Source organism: Pleurodeles waltl, chromosome 7 (assembly GCF_031143425.1).
Source record: "Pleurodeles waltl isolate 20211129_DDA chromosome 7, aPleWal1.hap1.20221129, whole genome shotgun sequence".
Classification (NCBI taxonomy): Eukaryota; Metazoa; Chordata; class Amphibia; order Caudata; family Salamandridae; genus Pleurodeles; species Pleurodeles waltl.
This window is the reverse complement of record NC_090446.1, coordinates 1,026,673,922-1,026,700,752: the sequence shown is the minus strand read 5'-3', so window position 1 is coordinate 1,026,700,752 and position 26,831 is coordinate 1,026,673,922. Positions and strand designations below refer to the sequence as shown.

Here is a 26,831-nt window from a genome sequence, read left to right as displayed (position 1 = left end):
TCAATGGCTGGAGGGGTCAGAGAGGCCCAGTGTTGGACAATGTTTCTTCTGGAAACCACTAGGCCCAGCCTGTATAGTATTTTGGTAGAGTGTGGTAATGTAATGCCTTCCCATACATCAAGTATTCCAGTTTGTGCAGTGAGGGGATATTCCAACCGAGTAATGTTTAAGAGGCAATTTTCCTCCTCCATCCAGAATACCCTCAACATCAGACACCCCCATAGGGTGTGCAGTAAGATCTCTCTCAGATGACAGCTGCACAGACAGTGATTGTCCGGAGAACACCAAATGGCCAGGAGTGCAGAATATTCAATTGCACTAATCTAAAACCTGACCGTATGGCCACCTCCATGGGTGTTGCTATAGATTCCACCCTCTCTCCATTGTCAAAAGGCCCCATGCCTTCCTTCCATTTTAATTTGAGGGGGTGATCAAGGGGTCTGGGATTTTAACAATAATGGTGGGATATATAAGGAGTTATGTTTCTGCGGGATTCTGCATGCGACAAATCTGCCCCAGAGTGGGATGCATTAGCGAACGGGGTGTTGCAGGAGACATGCGCTCTCTATGTGAGCCTCTACTGCAGGAATTTGTATGCCTTCAAGTCCACTAAATGAAACTCCTCCTGTCTTTCACCCATTGTCTTTGGTCTGTACCCCCACATGTCTCCAAATTTCCTACTACTGATCTGATGCCAATGTCAGAACCCCTTCAGCATCCCATCACCCAGAATAAGTCACTCTCCCAGTGGGGCATTTTCCCTGTGAGGATCACATTCCACTGAAAGTTGCATGGAGCCCCATCCTATGACCACTCCACTGCAAGTGCATATTGAGGGAGTAAAGCTCTGCTTCCCTTTTAATAAATGGTCCCTGGTTATTCCATGCTTACCATACCTTGGTTTTCATGTCTATCTCATTTGCTTGCTTGAAATTGACTCTTACCCTCCTATACTTTGGTCCCTCCTTCGAAGCTTTCTTATCTTCCTTTTGACTGGGTGACTTGTATACTTCCATGGCTTACATCAGGGAACTGCATTTGGTTTTGCTTTGACCACTTCATAGTTGTCTCCCTCCCCATCTGCTGCATCCCCACTCACATCTCCATTACATGTGCGCTCAGTATTGCTCTCCACCCTTCCAAGCTAATCTGTAAAAGTACACAAACATATATATTTGTGCTAAGGTTGGACTAAAAGACAGAATTTTTCAGACTGATTTGGTTTTATCTTCCTTTTCCACATGTTGCATGAAGTCTCAGACTTTGGCATTTAAAGGCAGCATGTATGGCACAGGGAAAGGGTGCGCTTCAGTGCCGGTGTTTGAGTCAGAACATGTACTTAGCCATCAAGATGCTGAATGGCACCAAATGGCCAGAACATTTGTTTCAGTGCTGAATTACCCTTGATAAGCTTTCTCCTGTCTGATACTTCCCTATTCATGGTCTCAGAAGCTCTTAAAATCCATTTTATGAATTCCAACTAACTCAAAATGACTACAAATACAAAATGATTATCTCAGGACAAACCAAGCAGCCTCATCTAGCACTTTTTTCCATGCCAATATCTCTGGGCTTATGTCAGGGTGCCATATTCCTGAACAATTGGTCTCTTGAACCAGGTTAGTCCGGCGGAAATGTTACCTTCTCAGTTCAGCCCAAACAGGCCCACTCATGGTTGAGGGGGCCGCAACGAACAGGGAAGTGTCACGGATGGTTTTCGATGTAGCTAGAGTTGTAGACAGGTGTCACTGTAGAGCAAAAATCCTGTTGTCATTGCAGATGGTCAAGCTTGTGGTTCACAGTGGCTGTCCCCAAGAGCGAGCAATGCTGTATCAGGAAGGGTTGAGCTGACGGAACTTCATGCTGACAAGGTTTCAGCACCAACGGGCTGTTGAGAAGAGCCCAAAAACTTCAATTTAGCTTCTCTGAGGCCACACCCCCAAATGTCCAGGACCTGAGGGTCACCACCTGAGTGTCGGGGGCTTGCGACAGCTGCATTTGCATTCTGGTTTACGAAATTGGGAGCCTGCTGTCACTATGGCTCTGAACAGGAGACCATCAGACTAGCCTTTGGAGTCGCTCTGGGAGACCGGGGTTCAGATGAAGGTCCAAGTCCCTCTGTTTCAGCAATCCAGCAAAGCAGCAGTTCAGCAAGGAGGTAGCAGTCCAGCACGGTGGCAGTCCTTTCAGCAACACAGCAGTCCTTCTTCCTGGCAGAGTCTCACAGGTCCACAAGTAAATTGAAGAGTTGGTGTCTGAGGTCCAACATTTATACCAGGTGCTTCCTTTGAAGTGGGAGAAGTGGGTGAAGCTTTTAGAGGTTTCCTGTTGAAGTGCACAGGTCTCCTGCCTCCCCTGCTCTGGCTCCAGACTAACTACAGGGGGTATACAGCCATTTGTGTTGAGGCAGGACGCAGCCTATTCAGTGTAAGCAGGGATGTGCCCAGATCCACCCTCCCATCCTGCCAGTCATGCCCCATCAAGGCACATCTAAGCTCTCTATTGTGTGTGACTGTCTAGGAAGAATACACAAATCCTAACTGTCAGCTACACCCAGCCATGAGACCTAGAGACAGGCTATAGGCTGTATTTGCATATAGGCGGGTCCAAACGGAGGTAAACATGTTGTACAAAATAACAATGGATTGGGATGCAGCCCTGAGTAATTACTAATGGCAGAGATTAAAGTATTCTATCAATCACTTCTTGCATACTTTTAGAAAGTTGGCATTTTTCTGTCCTAGCTATTTTGTGCCTGCACCCTGTTCCTGTATCATATGACTGGGTGTAATGACTGGGTGTAATAGGCAGCTGGACTATGTTTATTCCTCCAAGACAGCCATACAATAGAGGAATTAAGTGTGCCTGCCTGGAACCATCAGAGGCCTGCTCTGCTGCTTGAGCCCTGATCTCCCTCTTGAACCCAGGACTACTAGAGTGACACCAAAACCTAGCTGGCTGACATCCTGGTCAGGGATTGAAAAGGCTTACACCATCTTGAACCCACACCTGGACCTAGAATGAATGAGCCCTGACCCTCCAAGTGGTGCCTTTCCTGTCCTGACAAGTTGTGCTAAAGGTGCCCAGATAGTCCAAATTTGAAAAGTTGGGACTTAAAAATGTTTTGGCTAAAAAGTGCTGTAGGAACCGAGAGACGACCAAGACCTGCCTGCTCGTAGATCCACCCAAGGTGCTCACTGGTCGACTCTTTTCTGCAGCAGGAAATCCTGTTCAGTGGTGCTTCCCAGAAGGGATATCTGGCCTAATGGAGCCCTCGCGGGCTACAGTTTGCAGCTTTGTCATGCTGTAGCTTTTTGACTTCTATAAAAGAGAGTAAGTCAAAACGTGGAAATCTTTGTTGCTCCCCAACAACTCATCCTCTTCTCACACTATCTGCAACCTTGCCCCCCTAAACTTCACCTTCTCAGACAATTTTCCACAAACGTCCTTCTAAGTTCGAAGATAAGTGCCAGCAGGGCCCAATGCACTTCTTGTATGTGACCCACACTCCATCGTGGTCGGCCATATTTTTCAACATTGACGTAGTCTCACGCGATTAGTTGGCTGCAATTGATGTTTTGAACCTTTAAATACAAGTTTTTCCCTTAAACTTTAAAAAAATCATAACTTCAGTTATTCTAATTGAATTTTTGTCGTTTTGGTGTCAAATAATTTATTAAAATTTACTCTATTTTTTTCTAAATTGGTGTTGGAGTTTTTTAGGATTGTGTTTTCAATGCATTTCTATTTTTGTGCTGCATACAGACTGTACACATTGGCTCTAGGTTAAGGCTTTTGTGTCAGGCTATCAGAGGGCAGTGGCGACTTGCATCTAAGGAGAGTGGTGAGGTGGGCAAATGGGGGGTGGGTAGTGGCATGCACTATTGTGTCATGCGGCACAAGCAAAATAGTAAAAATACACTTACCTTACATGCACAAAACATCCTCTTCACTGCACGCCCTCTCCCCTGCAGTCTAGTGTTCAGCATGGGCCAAAGCCAACTCCCTTAACCAATCCTGATGCTGCTCTCATGCTGTTAAATAGCATGAGAGAAGTGCCAGGATTGGAGGGAGTGGCCTCTTTCCGCACCCCGAGGGCAACGGAGGTCTGTTCTTGCTTTAACCCAGCTGCCTTAAGAAAGCTGGGTTAGAGAGGTTTCAAAGTCCGCATGTCTTTACTGAAAGCTAGGAAAACAAACGCTCCCCTCAAGCAAGTACAAAACCAAATCCAAGGCAACCTCCTCATCTCCACAGTCATTAATCACAAAACTCTGTGCTCATATCCTCCTTCCATGAAAAAGGAACCTACTTGGAAGTCTCATTCAATTGCCAAAATACCCCATGTATCCAAGTCCTCTCATTGCTCACTGTGATGCGTACTATGTAACTACCACTCTGCAGTTAAACACAGCCTGGAGATTGTGGAATTGTGAACTCTAAATAGTATATTCTGATTGTGCAGAAAACATCGCCCAGTGAGTCCTCAAATGCAAATCAGGACCGCAGTGCACCCCACACTACTCCATTCTTTGACATGACCATAAAGGTACACATAGGGGGAGTAATGGTTATTCACAAAAGCACACTAACCGCAGACATATTTCTACCACTCACTCCATCCTTTCCAATTTCTTTCACTTGCAATCTCAGCCTACAAAACCTCCAATTTCAAATTTAATTCTATCTACCACCTCAACTCCCTAGTGAAAACATAGTATATAATGAATTTATCATATCTCAGCTGATGCTCTATGAAACCACAGACATTTTAATGTGCCTTTGAGTGACGGGAACAGCAAGCATGTCAATGCATTTTCTTCTCTTCTCTGTGACTTCAATGATCTGTTTCAAGACTGCCAGAAACCCATGCACTCTCAAGGATAAATTCTAGATATGATGATTTCAAAGGCTTATTTCCTTATATCAGAGGACCTCATCCCAGTTGATTGCTCTGGTTTAAGTTCCCAAACCCCAGAATATCAGCAAGACATTGATGTCATGAAAGATGAATGTAACAAGTGCATTGAAGTCCTGATCAAAGGATTTGCTCTACTAAAGAACACAATCAATAAACTAAAAAGGTCTCTTATCTGGTTCATCTATAGGCTACACAAAATACCCCAAAAAACTCAAGAACCATAGAGGCTATTCCCCTCTCTTTCCAAATTGTCATTACTGAAAGCTGCCAGATGAAACTAAAAATATAATACCTTCAATCAATCACTGCATCAGCCACCTGTCTAACCCTCCGATGGCACACTGCACAGAAAATACAATGCCATCAACCTCTTTTTGATAGCAATAATACAGAAGATCTAACAGCACATTAAAAACACACACACCTTTTTTTAGAACCCCGCAATCGTCAGCCTTCAAGACCTCTGTCTCTCACAGATCTCACTGGTATAGTGGATTCATTCAAAGCCAATTCATGTGAAGATGAAACCTTACCATTGTCCTTTATTTGTACAAGCTCTCTCTGAGAAAGCTCTCTCACCACTACTCACCACTGTGAACAGCTCTCCAACTCACGGCATATTCCCAAAAGCTCTCAAGATAATCTATATCCTCTCACTTCCTAAAGAAACTGGCACAACACCTTGATGACCTTGCCCCTTCATTAATTACCCTCACTACCCTATGCTACTACCCACCCAAAACTATAAGATACCCTTTCCACCTTGCACCCCAAACCATCCCTAAACCCTAAATTCCCTTTACCACTGATACCCTTACCAAGCCTAAACTTTAAAAATACCCTTACCACCCAATGAACTTACATACTCCTAAAACCCTAAAAATACCCTTTCCATCCAATACCCTTACGCACCCTTAAGCCCTAAAAATATCCTTACCACCCAATGTCGTTACCCACTCCTAAAACGCTAAAAATACCCTTTCCACCCAATACCCTTACCCACGCTTAAACCCTAAAAAAATCCTTTCTAACCAAATACTATTACCCACCACTAAACCCTAAAAACACCCCTGCCACCAAATTCCCTTACTCACCTGTAAGACCTACAGACACCCTTACTACCCTATCCCCCTACCTACCCCCTATACCCTAAAAATCATACCAACAAAACCTTTACCTCCCTCTAAACATAAAAACACTCTTACCACCCTATACCCTTAACCACCCCATAACCCTAAACTACCTTTACCACCCTATACCGCTGCTCACCCTAAACACTAAAAACACCCTTACAATACAATACCTTACTCACCCCTAAACCCTAAAAATACACTTACCCTGCAGTAAATCCTAATAATACCCTATACCCCTAACATTCACCAGTTGCGGTTACCTCACATAACTATAATTCATTCCCTCATGCTGTGCACAAAATATCTACCCTAATGGAGTCTGTTCTGCCTCCTTGGGTAAATGTCCATTACATATTCTATATGTATGCGTAATGGAGCACAAGGAAATGTCACCAGTGACTTTGTGTGCATTTGGCAATGTGATTGTTCCTTGAGCGTCTTTCCCCAAAATTCAGTGATAACATGAATCCTCCTATAGAGAGCCTAACAAGACTACAAAGATGTAATTCTCCACCAAACCAGGGTCCTTCCCTTTATCTGTGTGAAAGAAGTGCTTCTTTGTTCTGTGGAGATATTCTCGTATTCATCAACATCAAGAACGTGCCACCACAACTGGCGGCAAACGCACTGGGGGGGCCTTTGGTAAGCTGTTCATGATCGTGGCAAAATGAGGGAAGACCTTTGCATACTACTAAGGTGGACAGTGCAGGGCCAGGTGATTTGCACATTTGCATACTCATAGCAATTTAAAGTGAGAACCACGGAGAGGACAAGAAAGAACCAACTCATCCCAATCACATATAGATTGTGCTCCAAAAGATTAAAGATGCATTCACCTCCATGAAGAAATTCAGGTCATTTTTCAATATGGAATCACAGAGTAAACACACTTGCTTTGCCTTTGCCAAGCCCAGGAGTTAGGATAATTTGTCCTTTCCAGAAGTGGAGGTTCAACTGGGGCACCTGCTATGGTTATATTTGTAAGTGTTCCCTGTTGAGGTTTAGTTTGTATGAAATGAGCATCATTGCCAGAAGGGGAGGACACCTGCTTGTTTGTCCAATAAGAGTCCACAGATCTTCACAAAATATCTGCTCAACTGGAATACTTTCTACTGGTTAGTTAGTAAGTGCCACCTCGTTGAGTAAATGGGCAGTGTCCAGAAGGGGGACGGGGCACCCATCCCTCAGGCCTTACCCCTATTCAATGGGGAGGGGAGCTGTATGGCCCTCCAGGGCTGATTTCCGCTCTAAGGACCCCGGCCCCCAGGCCCGGCCTTAAAATGTATTACCTTTTTTGGGGCAGTACCCCTCCCTGGGCTCATTTCAGCCGCAGACACCCCATCCCCTGGGGCCCAGCCTTAAAATACCTATTTTTGGGGGGAGGGGAGCCACGCAGCCCCCCTCCCCGGGCTGATCTCTGCCCCAGGGACCTCATCCACCGGGCCTGGCCATGTAACATGGGTGCCCTCCACGGCACCCAGTCACCACCGTTGAATGTCGCTGTGGTCCCAGCTGGTTCCCTGCCTCCTAATGGAGGCGGCATTGCTGCCATAGACGGTAAGCTGTTAAACATGCAACTCCCTCTCTGGAGAGCAACCCTTTTGTCTGCATCTCTGCGGGCAGGAAAACAGATGAAAACTCTGCTCTCAGCAAGCGAGAGCTGTTTGGCACTTCTTGCTTGCTGGAAGGGAGTTGTGTTTGCTCTGACTTGGTGGGAGCTTGGTGAGAGCAAACATCTATGTCCTGAGGTTAGGCACACGCAGGAGCTGGCCCTGGCGGGTGGCGATGAGGGGGCCCCCCGTCCAACCTTTATTTTTGCCCCGGGGAGGTGGTGGTCCTTGAGGTCCACAACAGACCCCCTTCATCATCTTAATTCAGCCCACGGAGGTAGTTGTCCCTGGGGCCGGGGGACCACAACAGACCCCCTTCAACATATTATTTCAGCCCCAGTGAGGTGGCCATATTTAGCCCCAGGGAGGTGGTTGTCCCTGGAGCTGCGGGTGAGACCGTACAGGGCCTCCCCCTTAAAATAAAAAGAACTTGTTTGCCTCAGGGATGTCATGTCCTAAGGTAACTTTCACCCCTGCCATGCACAGTTTTCTCATTAATAATTCGACTACAAATGTTGTAATGATATTATCAATGATATAATAGAGGATTTCATGAGTTGTGTAATATGTGGGTAGTTAGCAGTGTATGGTGAGGGCACAAGTTATAGTTACCTTAGGGCATGAGTTATAGTTACTTGAGATAACGATAACTGCTGAATTTCAGTGAATTTCTAAAGTTTTGTATTTTTTTTTCCTAACTAGAAGGTCACAGTAATCTTTTTTCAGTGAATTACATTTTAATGCTACTGCCTAACTATAATGTCCATGTGACCTTAGTGTGTGAATGGGTGTGTGAGGGGTTGCGTGGGTGTGCAAGTGGGTGTGTGTGATCTATGAGGAGGTGTGAGGAGTGGGTGTATGGGTGTGACAGTAGGTGTGTGAGTTGCTGTGTGAGTGGTTTTATGGGTCTGTGAGTGGCTGTATGGGTGTTTCAGTGGGTGTGTAAGAGGTTGTGTGGGTGTGTGAGTGTCTGTGTGGGTCTGTGAGTGAGCATGTGATTGGTTGTGTGAGTCTGAGAGTGGGGGGTGAGTACTATGTGGGTCTGTGAATGGGTGTCTGAGTGGTTGTGTGGGTGTTTAAATGGGTGTGTGAGTGAATGTGTGGGTATGTGGGAGGGGTCTGGCAGTGGGTGTATGTGTTTGTTTAGTTGGGGTCTGGATTGAGAGGTCCCACCCCCCCCCAGACCTCTCCATGATTCCCATGAGGTCAGGGTACCTCTCTCAACTGTTTTGCTTTGATGCTTAACAGTTTGTTCATGATTATTGTTATCCATTATCAAAATCATGATGTCTTGTCACTCTAATGCCACTGGGCCTTGTTCCTGCTATATAAAGTCATAAAAATAAAATAGATTTAAATACATCATTGTAACTGCATGTTAGGATTTGCGAATTTATGGTGATTAGGTTAGACAAGCCACTGTGCTGTTAGAATCTCATACCTCTAGACAGAATAGTTGTAGTTATAATTCATTTTATATGATTTACTGCATTTGTTTGATTATAGTACAAATATCTATAATTTTCAAAACAGTTATTGTCATTGCTGATTGGGGGTGGTTCTGAGTGCTGTAAAAATCGGCAGTTGAATGAAGCACAAACTCATGCTAGTTTTCATATTAAACATAATGACGTCTCCGCAAAGAGGTTGACTAGCCTAATCTTGTAGTAGAGTACCTGTTTGGCTGGCGCCTCCTGAGGTAGAGATGCAGTCTCTGTGTTTCTATTTTCCATACAATAATTTCTCCATCGAAGCTTGCAGTGGCGAGGAGTCCAAGAGCGGAGCAGTAATCAGCAGCTAAGATGTCCTCTGTGTGCAACTGGCCACCTTTCCATGAGCAGTCAGCAACAATGTGTAAGTTCTAGAATATTTAACACAGAACAAGTGGTATTCAGGTTGTGTTGTGCAGCTATATTTTAACTCAACTATCAGAAACTACTTAGACACAATACTCATTCTCAGACCCGAACAAAGTGAGTATATATAATGCTGTGAAAAAACAACCGAAGTTTGCTGTGATGTGGTCAGAAAACAAATGGGTACCAGGGCTTTGTATTGGCCTCAATACTTTGCCATGCCCATTGACAGTTCCACTGACAACTACCAGGACAAGACCAAGACGCAGCAAGAGGATGGTCATAGTAAAATGTTACTTGATGTGAAAAATGATGGCTCTTCAGCAATCAAGTATCAGTCATGACATAAAGAAATGCCTCATTTCCAAAATGGTAGCTTCGTAGAGTATCACAAACAGAGCAGCCACTGATTATAGCTGACCATTGTGACCAGGATAATAGGATTATGGGAAACAGTCAGCAGCCAGGAAATGCAGGAGGTAATGTATGAAAGGTGCTTAACAATCTCTCCATATCTATTATTTTTTGGGTTTCATCGTCAAAAACTCAGTTGATGGTTCGGGGGCACAAACACTGAACAATATACTTTTCCTCTTGTAGTAAATGTATCCTTACTATTACATTCTGACACTCCCATGGAACTAGATACAAGTATGTACTTAGCCTCTCTTATGCATACTATCATTATCACATTCTTCAACCCTTTGTAAAAGTCAGCTGGTACTTATGACTGCTTGAGAACAAATAGCTTCTGATCTAACAAACTGTTCCAGATTCGCAAGAGTATTTGCATGGTTAAATGTGGCTTCTACAGCTATAGGACATGTGCTACAAATACAAAACAATTTGAAACTCTGAAACGTTGGCCTTGTTTTGCATGAACTGGATTTGCTGACAAAAAATATTCATTTGTGTGGTTAAGTCTTCGAGGATGGGTGGGAAGGTTGCAGAGGTGGAAGATCATATTAGCATCAACAAACATACACGTTTATGGATATTAACGAATTCCTCTCCCACTCCTTACCAATCTAGAAAATTTAAGAAATGTACTGCTACAAGGGCAGAAATAAATCCATTCAAAGGATGGAGACAGGGAAGGGAACACATTTGCTGGAAATGCAAGAACATGTGTTTTTCTCACAGACAAATATTTCTCCATAAAGAAAAAAAGAAAAGAAATGCACGAAGTAATAATTATGTATATCAGCTCATGTAATTCACAAACCTTTTCAAGGGGTACACTTGGAAACCAATGAGAGGTTGCCTGTCATATCTATAGAAACGTTTTTTTTTTTTTTTTCAAGTTGTGATTTGAGGTTGTAGATTCATGATTTTCTTTGGGAATCGGACACTCTGTAACGCAGAGGTATCCATAATGTGCAAATAATTACAGGAGACTCTCCATGAACCATTTATTCTATTTGTAGACTATCTGAGAAGTATTTGGCTGCTGAAATAAATAAATAAATAAATACAAATAAATAAATAAACAAACACCAGCTGGAACCCAAAGCAGCATGCAAAGTTTGACAGAACAGAGCGTTTGTATTTTCATAACATCTTGTTTAACAGTCCCCCCCAGCTGTGGTAGTTTCAAACACGCCCACTTTATAAAATAATAATGGCATCAAGTAATGAACTTTGACAAGAATCACATCTGTAGTATTTTCTAAGTTTGAGTCTGTGCAAATAAAAAACATCACGTTTTTGTCTAACCTAATAGCGCTACTAAATGCAGATACCCATATGCAAAAAGCATTTTGAGAGAGCACACATCAAATCTAACATGCACATTTAACAAACCCGTGCTGCAGCACCTAAATATAATAAATAAACATAAATGGGTCTATTTAAAGGAAATTTTGAGCATGGAAAGCAACGCTCCAGTAGTACTCTTTTGAGTACTCGCACATGCTTCTTTTTTAAATGGCCCCAAAGCATCTACAATTCAATATTCACATGTAATTAGAGCAAATAGGAATGTTATGTCTTTGCACTTTTGTTACTATGGAGGTAGATGTTCACAAAGGTATGAAAAAATACATAAAGTTCACTCCATTTTAATATATCTAATAATACATAGTAACTGCCAACTGCCAACAAGTACTGAAAAGTCTTGCAGTTGCGGGCTTCACGGTGTTTGAGGAGCTACAAGAGGAACATTGAGGCCTTAAAGTTCCTGGCTGGTTCTGAATATAAACAACACCAGGGCATCAACCCTTAGCCTGCACGGCCCTGAGCCACACCTGGCTTTTCAAATAACCCCTGACTATGTAAGCGATTCCACTTGGATTCGGGGAGTTGAGTTCACAAAAGAAACGCAGAAGTACGTTTCAGCATGTCCTTCTCACTTAACGTTGCTTTACAGTTTTTGGGAAGTCACAACATAATACAGTGGTGCGCCTGGAAAGCTAAGCCAGCCGCAGATTTCTAGGCATGTACCCAGAAAGTCAGGTGACGTGCAGAGTGCTTCAAGATATAAAGGGGCTACTTAATCACCCCCACTGCTTCAAAAATATTTGTCTAAAGACTGTTAAGAGTTTAGTCTCAATGTAAACGGATATTTAAAACACTGTTAAGACTCCTAATATAAATCAGTGTACACCACTTTGGGATAAGCCGGTGTTCCAATGTATTGTCTTTGATTCAATTATGAAACAGCAGTCCATGCTTAGAATACAAAGGGGGTTATTCCAACTTTGGAGGAGGTGGTAATCCGTCCCAAATGTGACGGATTTACCACCAGCCGTATTACGAGTTCCATAGGATATAATGGACTCGTAATACGGCTGGAGGTATATCCGTCACTTTACCGTCACTTTTGGGACGGATTACCACTTCCTCCAAAGTTGGAATAACCCCCAAAGTCTCTGAATTCACTGACGTTTACGGATCAGACATTGAGATCAAATCAAGTAAATGCTTGGGTTACCAGAAATTGACTGTTTAAGAACTTCCAAATACATTCATTTATTACAGAAGTGATCAACAAGGAATTGCCACATGAGTAATTTGAGATTATTTACACGTTCTTTGAGGAGATATACTATAACTATTTTTGTGCGTTTATGGGGGACAAGCAAACATATTGAAGGACTGAGGACATGCACCAAATGGAACAGGACTTTGGCTCCTGGTCTAATGCAGTATTCACTGCAAAAATCCCTCCACTTTATGGTGCAATTTTCAGTTCTTGGTGATATTTGCTTTCTGTATTGTCATCATATCTCGCAGAGAAGAGAATATCATCTGTTTTCACTAGGAACAAAAAGCCCTACGGTCTACCTTTTTTTTTAATCTACTATGTCCAAACAGTGAATGGAAATTCCCCACTTGGTCCTCCAGAGCACTGGAAGCATAATCTTACATACTTTATTGGTGGAACACTTTCAGGCAAAAACACAATTGCCTGAGTGGGATACCAGAACTAAACTTAATGGTACTTCTAGATGACAGATATTCCACATATTTAGCCACTGTTTGGTTATGCGGTTTGCCTTTATTTAATACTAGGACCAACTGCGTCAACAAAGCAATATGTGTCTGTGAACTGCTGGACTCTGTTAAGCTGCTGATAACTGCAGATAGGTGACTGAATAATCACCCCTTCATACTGCACTAAACTTATTTTATTTTCATACCCTCTAATCTATTAAATGGGCAGTATCTTGTGTGAACTAACAGTTCCAAGATCCTTCATGCCTTTCAGTCCTCCTGAGGAACAGATCAAGTCATTCCATACATAGCAATCTGTGCTTAATTTGTGAAGGAATGAATGCCGAAGCTCAAATCTCTGCTCAGAAGCCTGCTGCTGGCTGGTGCAATTAAATGCTGAACACCAATGCTGGTAGTCGTAAATCCATTTCATGTCTACTTAATCCACTACCAGACTCTCCCTACCTCTTTAAGCTCACTCTTGCTACCTTTGTGAAAGTTTTTAGATCTTTCTCTTCCTCCGACTTTCCCATTTGTGTGTTTCTCTCTCTTTTGCTCTCAGTGTGGAAAAATAAGTGCCAATCCTCAAAAATAAGTGCTGTGACCCCCACCGGCTCAAATCAAGCATTACATTCCATTTGAGGCAATTACTGACATCGAAAACTTATCATTTGTAAATACACTGAGATCATTCATGACAGACTCCAACAACTCGCAAGTTGTACCAACACATTATTTTACTTTGTTTCCAATAGGCAGATTTATTTTTGGTGACTGAGGTATCTGAAACGCATGTGACCACTCAAGGCAACATGGATTTCAAGATTGTACCATCCCACCTACTAGTCCCCTATAATTTTTTCTTGGCTGCCTTGAGATCTTTATAAGTCCTTATCCTTACCTGCAGAGATTGCCGTTTAATAACCAGGTTGTGTTGCCCACTCAATCAGTGCAGAATGCTATGTGGATGCAAATGGTTTTGTAAATGTGAAAATCTCCATTCATAAGATTCCTTCTTGTAGAAGTCAGATAGCCAGTTCATGTAGGATTGCGGTTGTAGATTTATTTAAAAGATTACAATATAAGTTACAAGTTGCCTAATAAGGGAACCCCATCAGGAGGCAGCACCCTCCCTACACAGCCCACTCTCCCTTACTGTCCACACCTCCAGTCACTCACCAATATTCCATGACATCACACACTGGCTGAGCAGAGCAGAGATAAATCGAGGTTTGCACAGAATGCATCACAAATATGCCAAATTTACGACACATCTCCTTCCTTTAGAAAAGTATAAAAATGCAAACTGGAACCGAAAATAATAAATTACAATCAGAAGATAGAAGAGACTCTAGCTTCAATAAGTCCTACAAATTATTCAACCTCATAAATTATTCACACAGTGGTCGCATCCGCCATATCCATTCAAAACCAAATGCCCATCTACATACAGTTCCCACTGAACCTTTAACACACTGCCTATTACTCAACCAGAGAGAAACAATTAAATGAACCACAAAACATCAAAATGGTTATCAAACTCTCATACAACCTGGAACAGTGGGTATATTGTGCATAACCCAATGGGTGTCTTTAAACCCTCACCATAGCAGTAGGCAAAGGTGTTTTTCAACTCTCATTCTAGAAATTCGCAATGGGTATCTTTCAACCCTCATCCGATTCATGGCAACTGTGACCCTCATGAATTTAACAACCTGCACTCATTCAAAAACAACAGTGCATCTTGTGAATTTATTAACCCACACAAATCCCAGAACAACAGTTCATTTTGTGAATTTATCATTGGGTCTCTTTCAACCCACACTCGTTCCCAAACAACAGGACATCTTGTGATTTTCTCAATGGGTCTCTTCCAACCCACCTTCAACATAAAAAACAGGGCATCCTATGAATTTAGCAAATAGGACTAGCACTACACATTCACCCTATTCTGCCTACTCTTGCAGGACCAGGGAAACATTGTATCCTCTTCAACAGGACCAGCACTACACATTCACCCTATATTGCCTATTGTTGCAGGACCAGAGAAACATTCTGTGCACACACCCTCTACTGCGTACTCCTGCAGGACCAGGGATAGTTTCTAAAACACTCATCCTCTACTGCATACTTTTACAGGACCAGGGATGATTTCTAAAACACTCACCTTCTACTGCATACTCCTACAGGACCAGGCCTCACTCCTTACAGCATACTCTTGAAAAACCAGGGAACTAAAACACTCAACCTCCTCAGCCTACACTTGCAGGACCAAGGACTTAAACCACTCACACTCTACTGCATACTCTTGTAGAACCAGGGACTCAATTGACACAATGTATTGCAAGGAACACATATGTAAAAGTATTTTCCTGACAACGTCACTCGAAATGAAGCAAATGAAAACATATTTTCTGGCAGCAAATACAGCAGCGCATTCAAAAATAACCTCTAGTAGCAAATTTAAAGTCCTCCACTATGGTAAGTGACATCTCAGCCAAACAAACATTGATAGAACACTGACTCTTGATCCAATTAAAACAGTCCATTACCACTGGATGATCAGCTGTTGCACAAATCAAGAAATATAACCATACAGAACGCTGACAGTGCCCACAACAGTGGGTGGACATGCAAAATTCAGTTCATTTTGTTGGGGGACCGCACACTTCTCTGCGCCTCCAAATATGGCTCCAGAATATACCACTGCTGCGCACTGTCGCCCACTCTTCCTTTCCTCCACCTTCCACTGTGTCCTTCTTTATTGAGTACTTTTTGGAATAGTCCTACATAACTGTTCATAGTCAAAGTGTATCGGCCAGGTAGTTCTATCTTACTTTCAATATCAGCTAACAGGTGTCACCCTAAGCTGTCCCAGTGACTTCCTGCCAAACCGGCATCAGTCATCAGCGCAGCTCTCCTCTCATTGTACAGCTGTTCCTAGGACACCTTCTCTGCTGAAGTCAGGCCCACCATCAGCACCCAGTACCAATGCCTAGCTCCCGTTTTGTCATGCATGGCTGTTCAAAAATAAAGTCCCCGGTGCAGGCTTCGGGAATTGCATGGCTCCCCGCACAGTCCGTCACCGACAAGGATGATCGTGTGCACCCTGATAGATCTTCGCTGCATGGACAGACAACTCCTGCAGCTACTTAAAATTCTGTTTTCTTCAATTTCAGTCAAATATTCTATAATTCAGCTTTGATAGTGATCAAACAGCCTCAAACACATAACTTGATCCCAAATCTCCCACCACTTTCACAGCACTCGTGGATCACTTCAGACATAAGCATTTGGCATCTAGATGCTTGTACCAACCGTTAATCTATATCTTGTAATTTAATGCTAATCACAGTGTATACAATTAATCTGCACTCAGCCCATTAGAGTGGCTCATTTCACTTGCTACTGGTTGACTTACCACCGTATTTCTTACAGTAGGTATTTCTTCCAGCCAACTCCACTCAACATTTGCACTGGTTAGTGCCAATGTTTCATTAGTTCCCTTATGGGTAGGTTTGCTTCCAAATCATAAACACTGTTGTAAATGAAGATCTTTCCTTAGTAGGTAGTAATCTAGAAGCCAGTTCATGTTGTATGGAGGTTGTAGACTTATTTAAAAGGTTACAGGACAAGTTACTTAATAAGGAAACTCCATCTGGAGCAACATCCTTGAATGTGCAATGATTTAAGGGACATAAGAGAAGAAATCCACTTAAACAAGTATCAAGCTCATGCAGCAAATCATGGTATGGTGTGGGCACAAGGGATGAGGAATGAACCTGTTTTGTACTGAAGATTTTTGCTGTAATTTTATAGATTCACATTAATGCTCTCCTGCATGAATGATGGTGCTTTGACATCAACCAGTCTGTATAGAGTGTATCTCTTTTTTCTATAGTGTCTGGGTATTAGCTCTTTACATAACCTGTGTTTCTTTCACTATTATACCAATGTTTGATACCACAAAGGTAGAGCTTGACTTATAGAAGGGCGGAAAAAGGATACTCACCAAAAACTTGAAAGATGTCCAATCTTCCTTCCCTCTTGATCCCCGTCTCACTCAGAACAAGGAACGTGATGTTACTGGTGGCAGAGCCACTACTGGCTCCATCCCTCAGGAAAATGTATGTGTGGACCAGTCACTGGTGGAAATCCCATTTGAAGGGCCTATGTAGTGTAGCCCCCACCTTTGACGTTCCCTCCAGTATCTTTCCTGCCCATGACCATCAAGTCTGCCATCGTGGTGAGAAACATACAACATTAAAAAACTATCCCCCCATGCACTGGAAAAAACTCCCAGCCAGCAGAAGGATATTAGCTTTATATTTTTTCCAAAGATAAATGGAGGCTGTCTTCGGCAAAAAAAATGAGGCCAGAGATCCACCGTTTGTGTTGTGATGTCGAACCTGACATTACTGTTCGCCCTCCTTCAGCTCTGAGGCAGTTTCTTGCCATGGATTTGGAAGCCGTTTCAGGATCATGGGATGGCAGGGACAGAGCCTTAGCTGTCCCTGCCATTAAGGGCGTTGTCGACGGAACTTTAAATGAACCCCTTAAACTGTGAGGGAACATATCTGGGTGCCATATTTTTGCACCACTTTCTGAAGCTCCATCAGATTTATATTTTAGCAGAGCAGTATCATGGTCACTAAAATCTACACTATCCAAATTTCTTCCATACGTTATAAGGGTCCAACATTTCATAGTCTGGAAAAAACTATTTATTAATATTGCCTTTCTGCTATGGACACGATCAAGTTTAAACAGGTGGTATATGCGCTCCTAGCTTTATTGCTTCTCATTCACTCACCTCAGTCTGTGAAATATCATAGGTCAACATTTGTCGACTCCATCCCGTGGTCAGAAGAGTAGAATCTCGCAGAGGTATAATGGCTGTAATCTCTGCCTCTTCCACTGTTTCCAGTCTGTGTAGGTTGTGCCCATTCTGAATGTTCCAGACCTGTGATATATTAGGCATCCAATGCACATTTAAAGAAATCATAATAAAGTTATACATACAGCCATACATAGCCACTCATGGCAGATCAGATAAGGAATTTAAAAGCCTTTTAGCCTGCTCCCTTCCTGCTGCCTCTCCTCAGATATTAAATACAGTATTTATTTATGAACTGCAATGGATCCTTATTGAGTCCAATAATGCAACTGGATTTTAAACCTCATATGAAATCAACAGTCATACAGGAACCACTTGTCAGAGTGCTTCTATGAAAAACCTGGGAGATTAACATTTGAAAAGTAACTCCATATTCTGGTAGCTCTCCAGTTATGTTCTACATTTATAAATTCTAGATTCATCCCTTAGAAAATAACCTAAATTATCTTGACAGTGATATGCAATACTATTTTGTAGTCTATACGTTACCTGTACTAGTGCAGCATTCATATTATGCTGTAAATCTTGATGTTTAATGGGGATAGCTGTCATGCCTACTTGTTACTCTATTTCCTGGTGTGTGACAGAATGCCTTTTAGGACATGGCATCAAGACATTTACAATCTAAATTCTGAGAAAGATCATCTGACAGGAGATGTTTGGCCTATGCAAACATCTTAGAGAAATAAGGGCTAGATTATAAAACATTTTTGCGATCGTAAACGGCCCAACGGGCCCACCGCCCACTGCCTACTCCTAAAAAATGAAAAGAAAACATTTAATTTTTCTTTTTTAAACACATCCCATTTTCATTTAAGGAATACGGGCTGCATTTAAAAAAAAAAAAAGATTGCTTTGTTTAAAAGCAATCACAGACATGGTGGTCTGCTGAGCCCAGCAGGCCACCATCCATGTGATTGTATCCATTCGCAATGGGTTGTAAATTGCGACCTACCTCATGAATATTAATGAGGTAGGTCAATTTGCGAGCTGTTGCAAATTGCCATAGGAAACTCCTGGAGTTTCATACATTCCAATGGCGATTACTTAATTGCGATTCACAAAATATCGCAATTTTGTAATCGCTATTGGAATTAATGATACATCTGGTCCTAAGTGTGACAGCAGCAAAGCAAATGAAAGAACTGTGCCCCTCATTTAACGGAGCTGGAATGGGGTAAACTCCAAGTGGGGATGATTCATGACCACCCAATGGCAGGACCCCAGTGTTGCCCTTGAAAGCCATGAGATGGACAGAATGCTGAAACACTCAGGTATTTGAGCCACAGACAGGTCAGAACCACATCAGAGACTGTGCTTGAAGTAGATGGTTCTCTTGATAAGACTTGTGGGTCATATATGAACTTAGAATTGTTTAGTACACAAAGCTCACAATGCATGTGTTTGTAATGTACATAATAAACTAACACAAGAGTAAGCTCACCTTTGTGGTTCCATTCCTGGCTCCTGTAATCAATTTGCGCTGTGAATCATCAAAGGCCATACAAGTTATTTCTTCATTCCCATGAGCGTTGTCTAGAAGCAGGTATTTTGTACCTGTTTCTATGTCCCACACAACAATAGTGGAATCCTCAGCCCCTGTCACCACCTGTGAAACAAGGGATGGATTGAGTTGAACGTTGCTGTGGTATCCTTGAAGGAGAACGCTCCACCTCAACATTCTCAGAAAATCATTTGTTTCGAAGGATGATTATTTTTTTATGTCAATCACAGACATATGTGTCATACAATTAATTCCATGTTCATGACAGAATCATGGCTAAGACATAACATTTTCATAACCAATATCATCATGGTTTCAAATTTATCCTGCAGATCTTCCCACTGATAAAGGCAGTGGCACATTATGTGGCAATAAAGGTTCTATAATTTGCACAGAAATGTTCCACAAAGTTATCCTAAACCTTTCTCTGCATAGGTAGACTCTCACCTACCTAGAGCCTTTGTTCTACAAGCCACATGGCCACACGCCTCTTTTGCACACTCAATTCTCTGATGACATTAAAGTTTTATTAGTACGTCACAAGTACCTGTTCCTATTTTGCGACTTAGTCTTTGGACTAAGAGATCTTGCCACTAGATATTATCTTATTAAACATGAAACAACTAATACTCTGCTGCAAACACTTAAAGACCACACAGTGCACCTTTGTTAACTGAGAAAATGTACTTATGATGCTGCAAATTATCAAATATCCTGAACCTTTCACTCTGTCATTTTCTTCACCTTTGCGGTAGACCCTTCTATAAGGCCCACATCATACATTGGTCAAAATATTTCATTGTTCCTTTACCTCAACACACTCAATTGATATGTGTTACTCAATGGATGAGGTGCATAGCAGTTTTACCACTTCTTTGGATGCCCTAGTGCCTCAAAAACCTCCTAAATACTGAAATAAACTTGAGGTCTGATTGATTATACCCCCTGCTGCAGACATCATACTCCTTAAACAACAAGCTAAATGCAAGTAGTACTCCACTTATCGTACAACTTACCCTGGCACATTTTAAGGAGCTTCTGAGCTACTAAGCCGTGGTTTACGTCTTTCCTAAAAAGGAGTTGGTCATCCCCTCTAAGAACTATTTCTATGGAATTATTTGATCATTTTGTTCCTTTTTCTACTCAAAACTGCAACTCATCAACAAGACATATTGGGCGTGATTCCGACTGGGGCGGGCGGCGGTAGCCGCCCGCCCCGCGGGAACCGCCACATGGCCGCTCCGCGGTCGAAAGACCGCGGAGGCCATTCAGGCTTTCCCGCTGGGCTGGCGGGCGACCGCCAGGAGGCCGCCCGCCAGCCCAGCGGGAAACCCCTCCCCACGAGGACGCCGGCTCCGAATGGAGCCGGCGGAGTGGGTATGTGCGACGGGTGCAGTTTGCACCCGTCGCGTATTTCAGTGTCTGCATTGCAGACACTGAAATACACAGTGGGGCCCTCTTACGGGGGCCCCTGCAGTGCCCATGCCCTTGGCATGGGCACTGCAGGGGCCCCCAGGGGCCCCGCGGCACCCCCTACCGCCATCCTGTTCCTGGCGGGCGAACCGCCAGGAACAGGATGGCGGTAGGGGGTGTCAGAATCCCCCATGGCGGCGCAGCTTGGGGATTCCAAGGGCAGCGGAAAACCGGCGGGAGACCGCCGGTTTTCCTTGTCTGACCGCGGCCGAACCGCCGCGGTCAGAATGCCCGGTGGGGCACCGCCAGCCTGTTGGCAGTTCTCCCGCATCCCCGGCCCCGGCGGTCCTTGACCGCCGGGGTCGGAATGCCCCCCATTATCAACTATAAACTATGATGCCTATGCACTTGCACTCTCTTGCTTGCATTAACAACTGGGAATTTCAGAACATCTATGCACTTAGATGCTCTGCCCCTTGTACAAATGTAAGAAATCTTCAAATTCATCAGCTCACCAAATATTACGGTTTCCGGTGCCGGGCTTCGAATCTGGTGGAAACCAGACAGCAACAAGCACCACATAAAGGGCACCACCACCACCTCAAATGACATGCAGCACCTCTCACAGCTGCACTAAAATTAGTAAAGTTGAGAGGAGCAAGGCCTGCCAGGAGTAGGGCGCCAAGAGCAGGGGGTTAGGGACAGACAAGAGATTCCAGCAGACAAAGAGGATATAACAATAAAGATAATTTAGATGGCAAGTGAAAGTATCAGAGGTCAAGAGAAGAATAGTTTTATTAGGATTTCCTCAGCACAAAACCCACTCCTGGAGGATGGCAAAGTCAATGTGACAGAAATGCCTCTAAAGTAAATACTTTTTAGCTGACAAAAGGGTCTGTGGTATTCTTGTGACAGCAAACGAAATAAAAAAACAGATACCAAGTTCTGATATTTGAAAACAAAAAAAGTTCTTATCTGTGGGTATAGTGCAGGGTGTGTAGATCTAAAAGTCTACATAAAGTGCATGGGGAAGTCCTGTTTCCTGCATGAGTGTCCACAGGATAGAAGCCACGGCAATTCATATCAGCTGAGGTAGATTTGATCAGAGGGGATTGGAGCTACCATGTTAAAATGGGGCTTTTATCTTGAATTGCAGACACAATCTTGGACTGAGGACACTATTCTGGATTGTGCCAAGGACACTATACTGTCAGCCAATATTTTTCACCTCCTCCCTGCTGCAGATGCTGCAGCAGCCCTCTGTGAGCCTCTCTCTGTTTTCACCTACTCACCAACAGACTTAACAAGCAGCCAATATGAACTTCATGCTTATGATGGCTCTCAGACCTATAAAGGAGCAGCTAATCATTGCCACCCATGATGCTCAATATCATGCAGATATTTAACTTCTTCAGCTCTTCAAAATATTTTTGATTACCACACTAGTGGCTCAATCACTGGACAAAGAGCTAAGCGTCTTATTTTCATCTGGTCTTGTTCCAGCATTGGTGGCCTTATTTTCACCTCTAAAGCTCATACTTATTTTATCAGACCACTTCCACACTTTCCCTTCAACGCATGGGGGCAAACTATATTTGGCATGTTAAATTTTCTGTTGCAAAAATTAATTATTTTATTTCTCTGCATGCAAGTTATTATACAAAACAAGACAGGTTGTTTTTTTGTTTATGGATAATTTATGAACATGGATTGATTATAGATTTGTACTAATGTTAAGCTCACTCAGCCTCACTACGACATTTGAAGAATTGATCACTTAAATCTGATCATCCTTCACGACTACCTTGATAATGCATTTCCACCACTGGCCAAGTGTGAATACATTCTAGGGAATAAATTATATGATATTTATATTCCTCCATTACAAAAATATTCTGCACACTGATGTTACCATAGCCTGCCTTTCCAAGAGTATTGTTTAACATGGCTTAAACCCTTGTTTCATATCATCAGAGCATTTTAGCTTTATACCTGTGCAGAGGAAACTGAAAGCAATTTAATGTTTTCCAATTACGTAGATGACACCACAGTGAGGATCACTGATTTGTCTAATATTATTCAAAGTTTTAATGTGTGTGAATGAATTGACATTTAACCTTTCCAACAAAATATATTCTTGTCATCGGCCATCATCCTAATTGGACACATGGCTATCCATTCAGCCACATTTGAATACTGCTCCACTTCTGCTGATCTTAGTATTTAATGTGCATGTTCTTATCCCCAGTGTCTCATCTTTTGTTAGAACTGAGTTCTTTCATTTGATGTTTCTCAGGTTGATCTAAATGTATGTATCATCAACTAGTTACTACAGCTCCCTTGCATGTAATGTTACATTTAGTTTACAGCAATTGTGTTTGTGTAGTCCTTACTGTATGCCTTCTCAACCATTTGTAGGATGTCCAAAACCTTGCAGCTTGCATGCGTCTGAAAGAAAATGGTTGGGATCATTTAAGCACCATACTGCGGTAGCTAAATTAACTGCCTCTCCTCCAGTGAATTTTCTTTTGAGCACTTTGTTTTCCCACCAGAAGCTTTGCAAACACATCTTTTGCTTTATCCTATCATTGAGAAACATCATACTTAATGTTCATAAATTGTCTTAAAATCCTGTGTTGCCCCTCCAATGAAAGTGTCATTGTTATATTGTGTGTGTATATTACACCCACTTTTATAGCAGTTCCTTCTTTGTAATGGTTTTGGGTCTCTGTATTTTGTTTCAATTGACATATAATCTATCTCCAGCAGAAATGAATCATTATACATTGTATCTTCTTTTAACATGCCCACAGAATTGCCCTGCTCCTGTGAATATTAGTTACATAGTCCAAAGCAGATGGATGTATCATGAGGTATTTCATAAGGTGCACTCAACAAACTGAGTAAATATACTTTCGCAGAGACCCAGCTTTGCTGCTCATTATTTGGAGATGAACAAAGCCTCCAAGGCTTCAGTAAACAAAGCTTGGTGTATATTGAGCTGCAGTATCATGTCATCAGGCAGAGAAATGATAGCACAGGCTATGATTCACCAAAAAGCCAGAGACAGTATGTCGTGATCTATGACATGTTTAAAGAGGGAAACAGAGGTGGGCTCACAATCTGAAATAAAATGAAATGTGATCTTACTGCAAAATTCCTTAACCTTGTAGATAAATACACTACAAAGTTTAAGTGAAAATCAAACAAAATATTGCAAGACTTCGAAATCTAATCTCATTAGATTTTGTGGGGGCGGCCATCTTGAATCTTCACTATAAGACAAGAAAGCAATGAGAATGAAATCACTTTACAAATTTACTGCTGAAGTCGAAGAACCCCGGGAGAATATGAAGTCACACTTTGATCTTCATGTTGTCTTAGTAGCCTACTTCTCTGCTCAATCTTACAGGTTTTGGAAGTCTCGTTGGAGGGTGTACATTGATCCATGACTGTTTTCTGGACTACATTTTTGAAAGGATTTGCTTGTAGTCTCTAAGCACCCACTGGATTGTACACTGCTGAACTGGCAGTTGTTTTATATAAGAAGCAACTTTATCGAAGACTGAGCTTCCTGTACATTTGAATTTTAACTCTATTAGGTTGTAAGTGCTGTAGCTCATCTCCTATGATACTGTGACATTTCATTTATTCTTCTAGAGAGTGTTAGTAAAAGGGTGAACTTTTCCTAACATGCATTGTATTGTATTTCATTCACATAGGATTTCAGCATACTACGCAATCTCTTTGATATTCTGTTTACAAATACACTGGAATTAGGCTTAAGGTAGTATTAAAAAAAAACTAATTTACATTTTCATTAGTAGATAAGAATAAGGAAGTGCATTTACCCAAAACTGTGTGATGTGAAGAAAGCCTCAAGTCAGCTATTTTTTTTCTCTTGTTCTATTCCTCTATCGCCTTCGGTACTGAAAATTCACATTTAATTCAACTTGTGTGGGAGTAGAGTGCCTTTTAGGAGAGTTGGAATATGCACAGTATATTTATGGTACTCCTCCAAAACAAAGATTTCTGGTAAGTCCCAGAGTTTTGTGACATACTGGAAGTGACATCATTCACTGATATCACATGAAGCTAATGTAGGCAAATGCCCCCTTTTGTGTGATCAACCTTACTTTTGCTAGATTTTATTGCCAAATTGTGGACTCTGCACACTGATACACTGCTATCCGGTACCCAGTGTATGTGCTCTTACTACTAAAAACATGGCAAATTGGTATACACCTAATTGACATATTTAAATTACCTACAAGTCCCTACTATATGGTACAAAGTGTACCCAAGCCCTATTATTCAAATGTCACCTGTGAACAGCAGCACCCATGGTGCCACTGACTACAGAGACAGTACAAACATCATGGCAGGCTTACCATTGTAGCCCGACTGTGGCAGTCGTAAACTGCAAGTTCGGCCTGTCAAAATAGCACCTCTGTACAGGCCTTAACCTTCGTTTTAAATACGAATAAGTCACCTCTACATAGACGTTCAACTCATAAGGCACGGTGCATAGTATTTGAAAGTAGGTAGTGTAAAAGTTTAATGTTACACATGTCCTTTCAGTGAAAAGGCTCCAGGAGCTATTTTTACTGTAATAGGGTTGGCTGTTACATAGAAAAGAATTGGGAGATAATATTAAATTTAGTGCACCAGAGGTTCCCAGGGAATGTAAATTAAATGCATTTAAAACTAATGGCCGAGCCATAAAGCTCCCCTTTTTCTACATGTCACCCCTAAGGTCGGCCCGAGGTAACCCATAGGGCAGGGTACTATGTAAGTAAAACACAGGACATATACTTATGTGTTTTACATGTTCTGGTAGTGGAAAAACTCACAAATTTGTTTTTCACTACTGTGAAGCCTGCCCCTCTCGTAGGCAAATATTGGAACTGCCCTTATATATTTTTAAGTGGTAGATTATGAACTGAAAGTAGTAGCCCAGTCATGTTTTGTATGGCCAGAATGGTAATAAAAAATCCTGCTTAGTGGTGAAGTTGGATTTATTGTTACTATTTTAGAAATGCTACTTTTAGAAAGTAGATATTTCTCTGCACTTACTGCCTTCTGTGCCTTACAGCCAGTCTCCAATCCATGTCAGGGCTGTGCTGGTTGACAGCTCCCCTTGTGCCTTCCACCCTACAACCATAAACACAGGACACTCAACCATATCTGCATGCATCTACATGCTGAATGGGTCTCCCTGGGCAGGAAGGGTGGAGGGGCTGTCACTCACACTTCAAAGGCCAGTGGCCTGACCCCGCAAAAATGACTGATAACCCCCCACAGAGGCTCTGGCAGACAGGGCTGGGTTGAAAGGGGACCTGGTGCACTTCAAAAACACACTTTGAAGTTTCCTCCAATTCAAAAGTCATTTTGGGGTATATATACTGGGTCTCTAACACCACCAATCAGACACTTCTGAACCTGCAACTGGACTCTGTCAGTGGGATTGCCTAGCTGCCCAAAGGACTCATCTGGACTGCTTTGCTGGAAGGACTGCTGACCTGCTTGTTGCCATGCTGCCTGCAGGCCCCGGACTCTGCTGGACGGACTCTGCCTTCCTCCACAAGTGGTCTCCAAGGGCTTGACTTGAGCTTGCCTCCTGTTCCCAGGTCTCAGGGACATCAAAGACTTGAATCATCTGCATCTGGACTCTACAAGCTGTGAGTCTGCCCTGCCTTAGAAGTGGACCTAAGGTACTTTATCTTCTGTGGTGTTTATCAGAACTCCCGCAAAGCATTGCAAAGCCTTGCTGTGCAGCTGCCAGCCTCACTGGGCTCGATGCGGAGTGGCACGAAGCCCCGCAAAGCCTTGCCATGCAGTTGCCAGCCCATTCAAACTGATGCACAGTGATGCCAAGCCCTGCAAAGGCTTGCCTTGCTGCACAGCTTCTCTGAACCAACGCCAGACGGCACGAAGCCTCATCACGCAGACTGTGCAGCAGGACTTAAGGTAATGTATTTAGCGGGCCCAAGTGGGTCCCAGTAGCGGTCCTTGGCCTGAACTTGTGACTTTGTCCCGGTCCAGCATGACAAGATAAACACAGT

At 42.7% G+C, this 26,831-nt stretch overlaps 1 protein-coding gene across 1 annotated transcript in view; it reads right to left on the bottom strand.

The window, feature by feature from the left end:
* LOC138245864 (cilia- and flagella-associated protein 337-like) overlaps window positions 1-26,831 on the bottom strand; it is a 1,005,044-nt gene that overhangs the window by 498,349 nt on the left and 479,864 nt on the right. Inside the window, 3 exon segments of the mRNA XM_069199842.1 lie at window positions 9,338-9,522; window positions 17,766-17,915; window positions 19,294-19,458. Of these exon segments, the coding sequence (XP_069055943.1) occupies window positions 9,338-9,522; window positions 17,766-17,915; window positions 19,294-19,458 (500 nt within the window).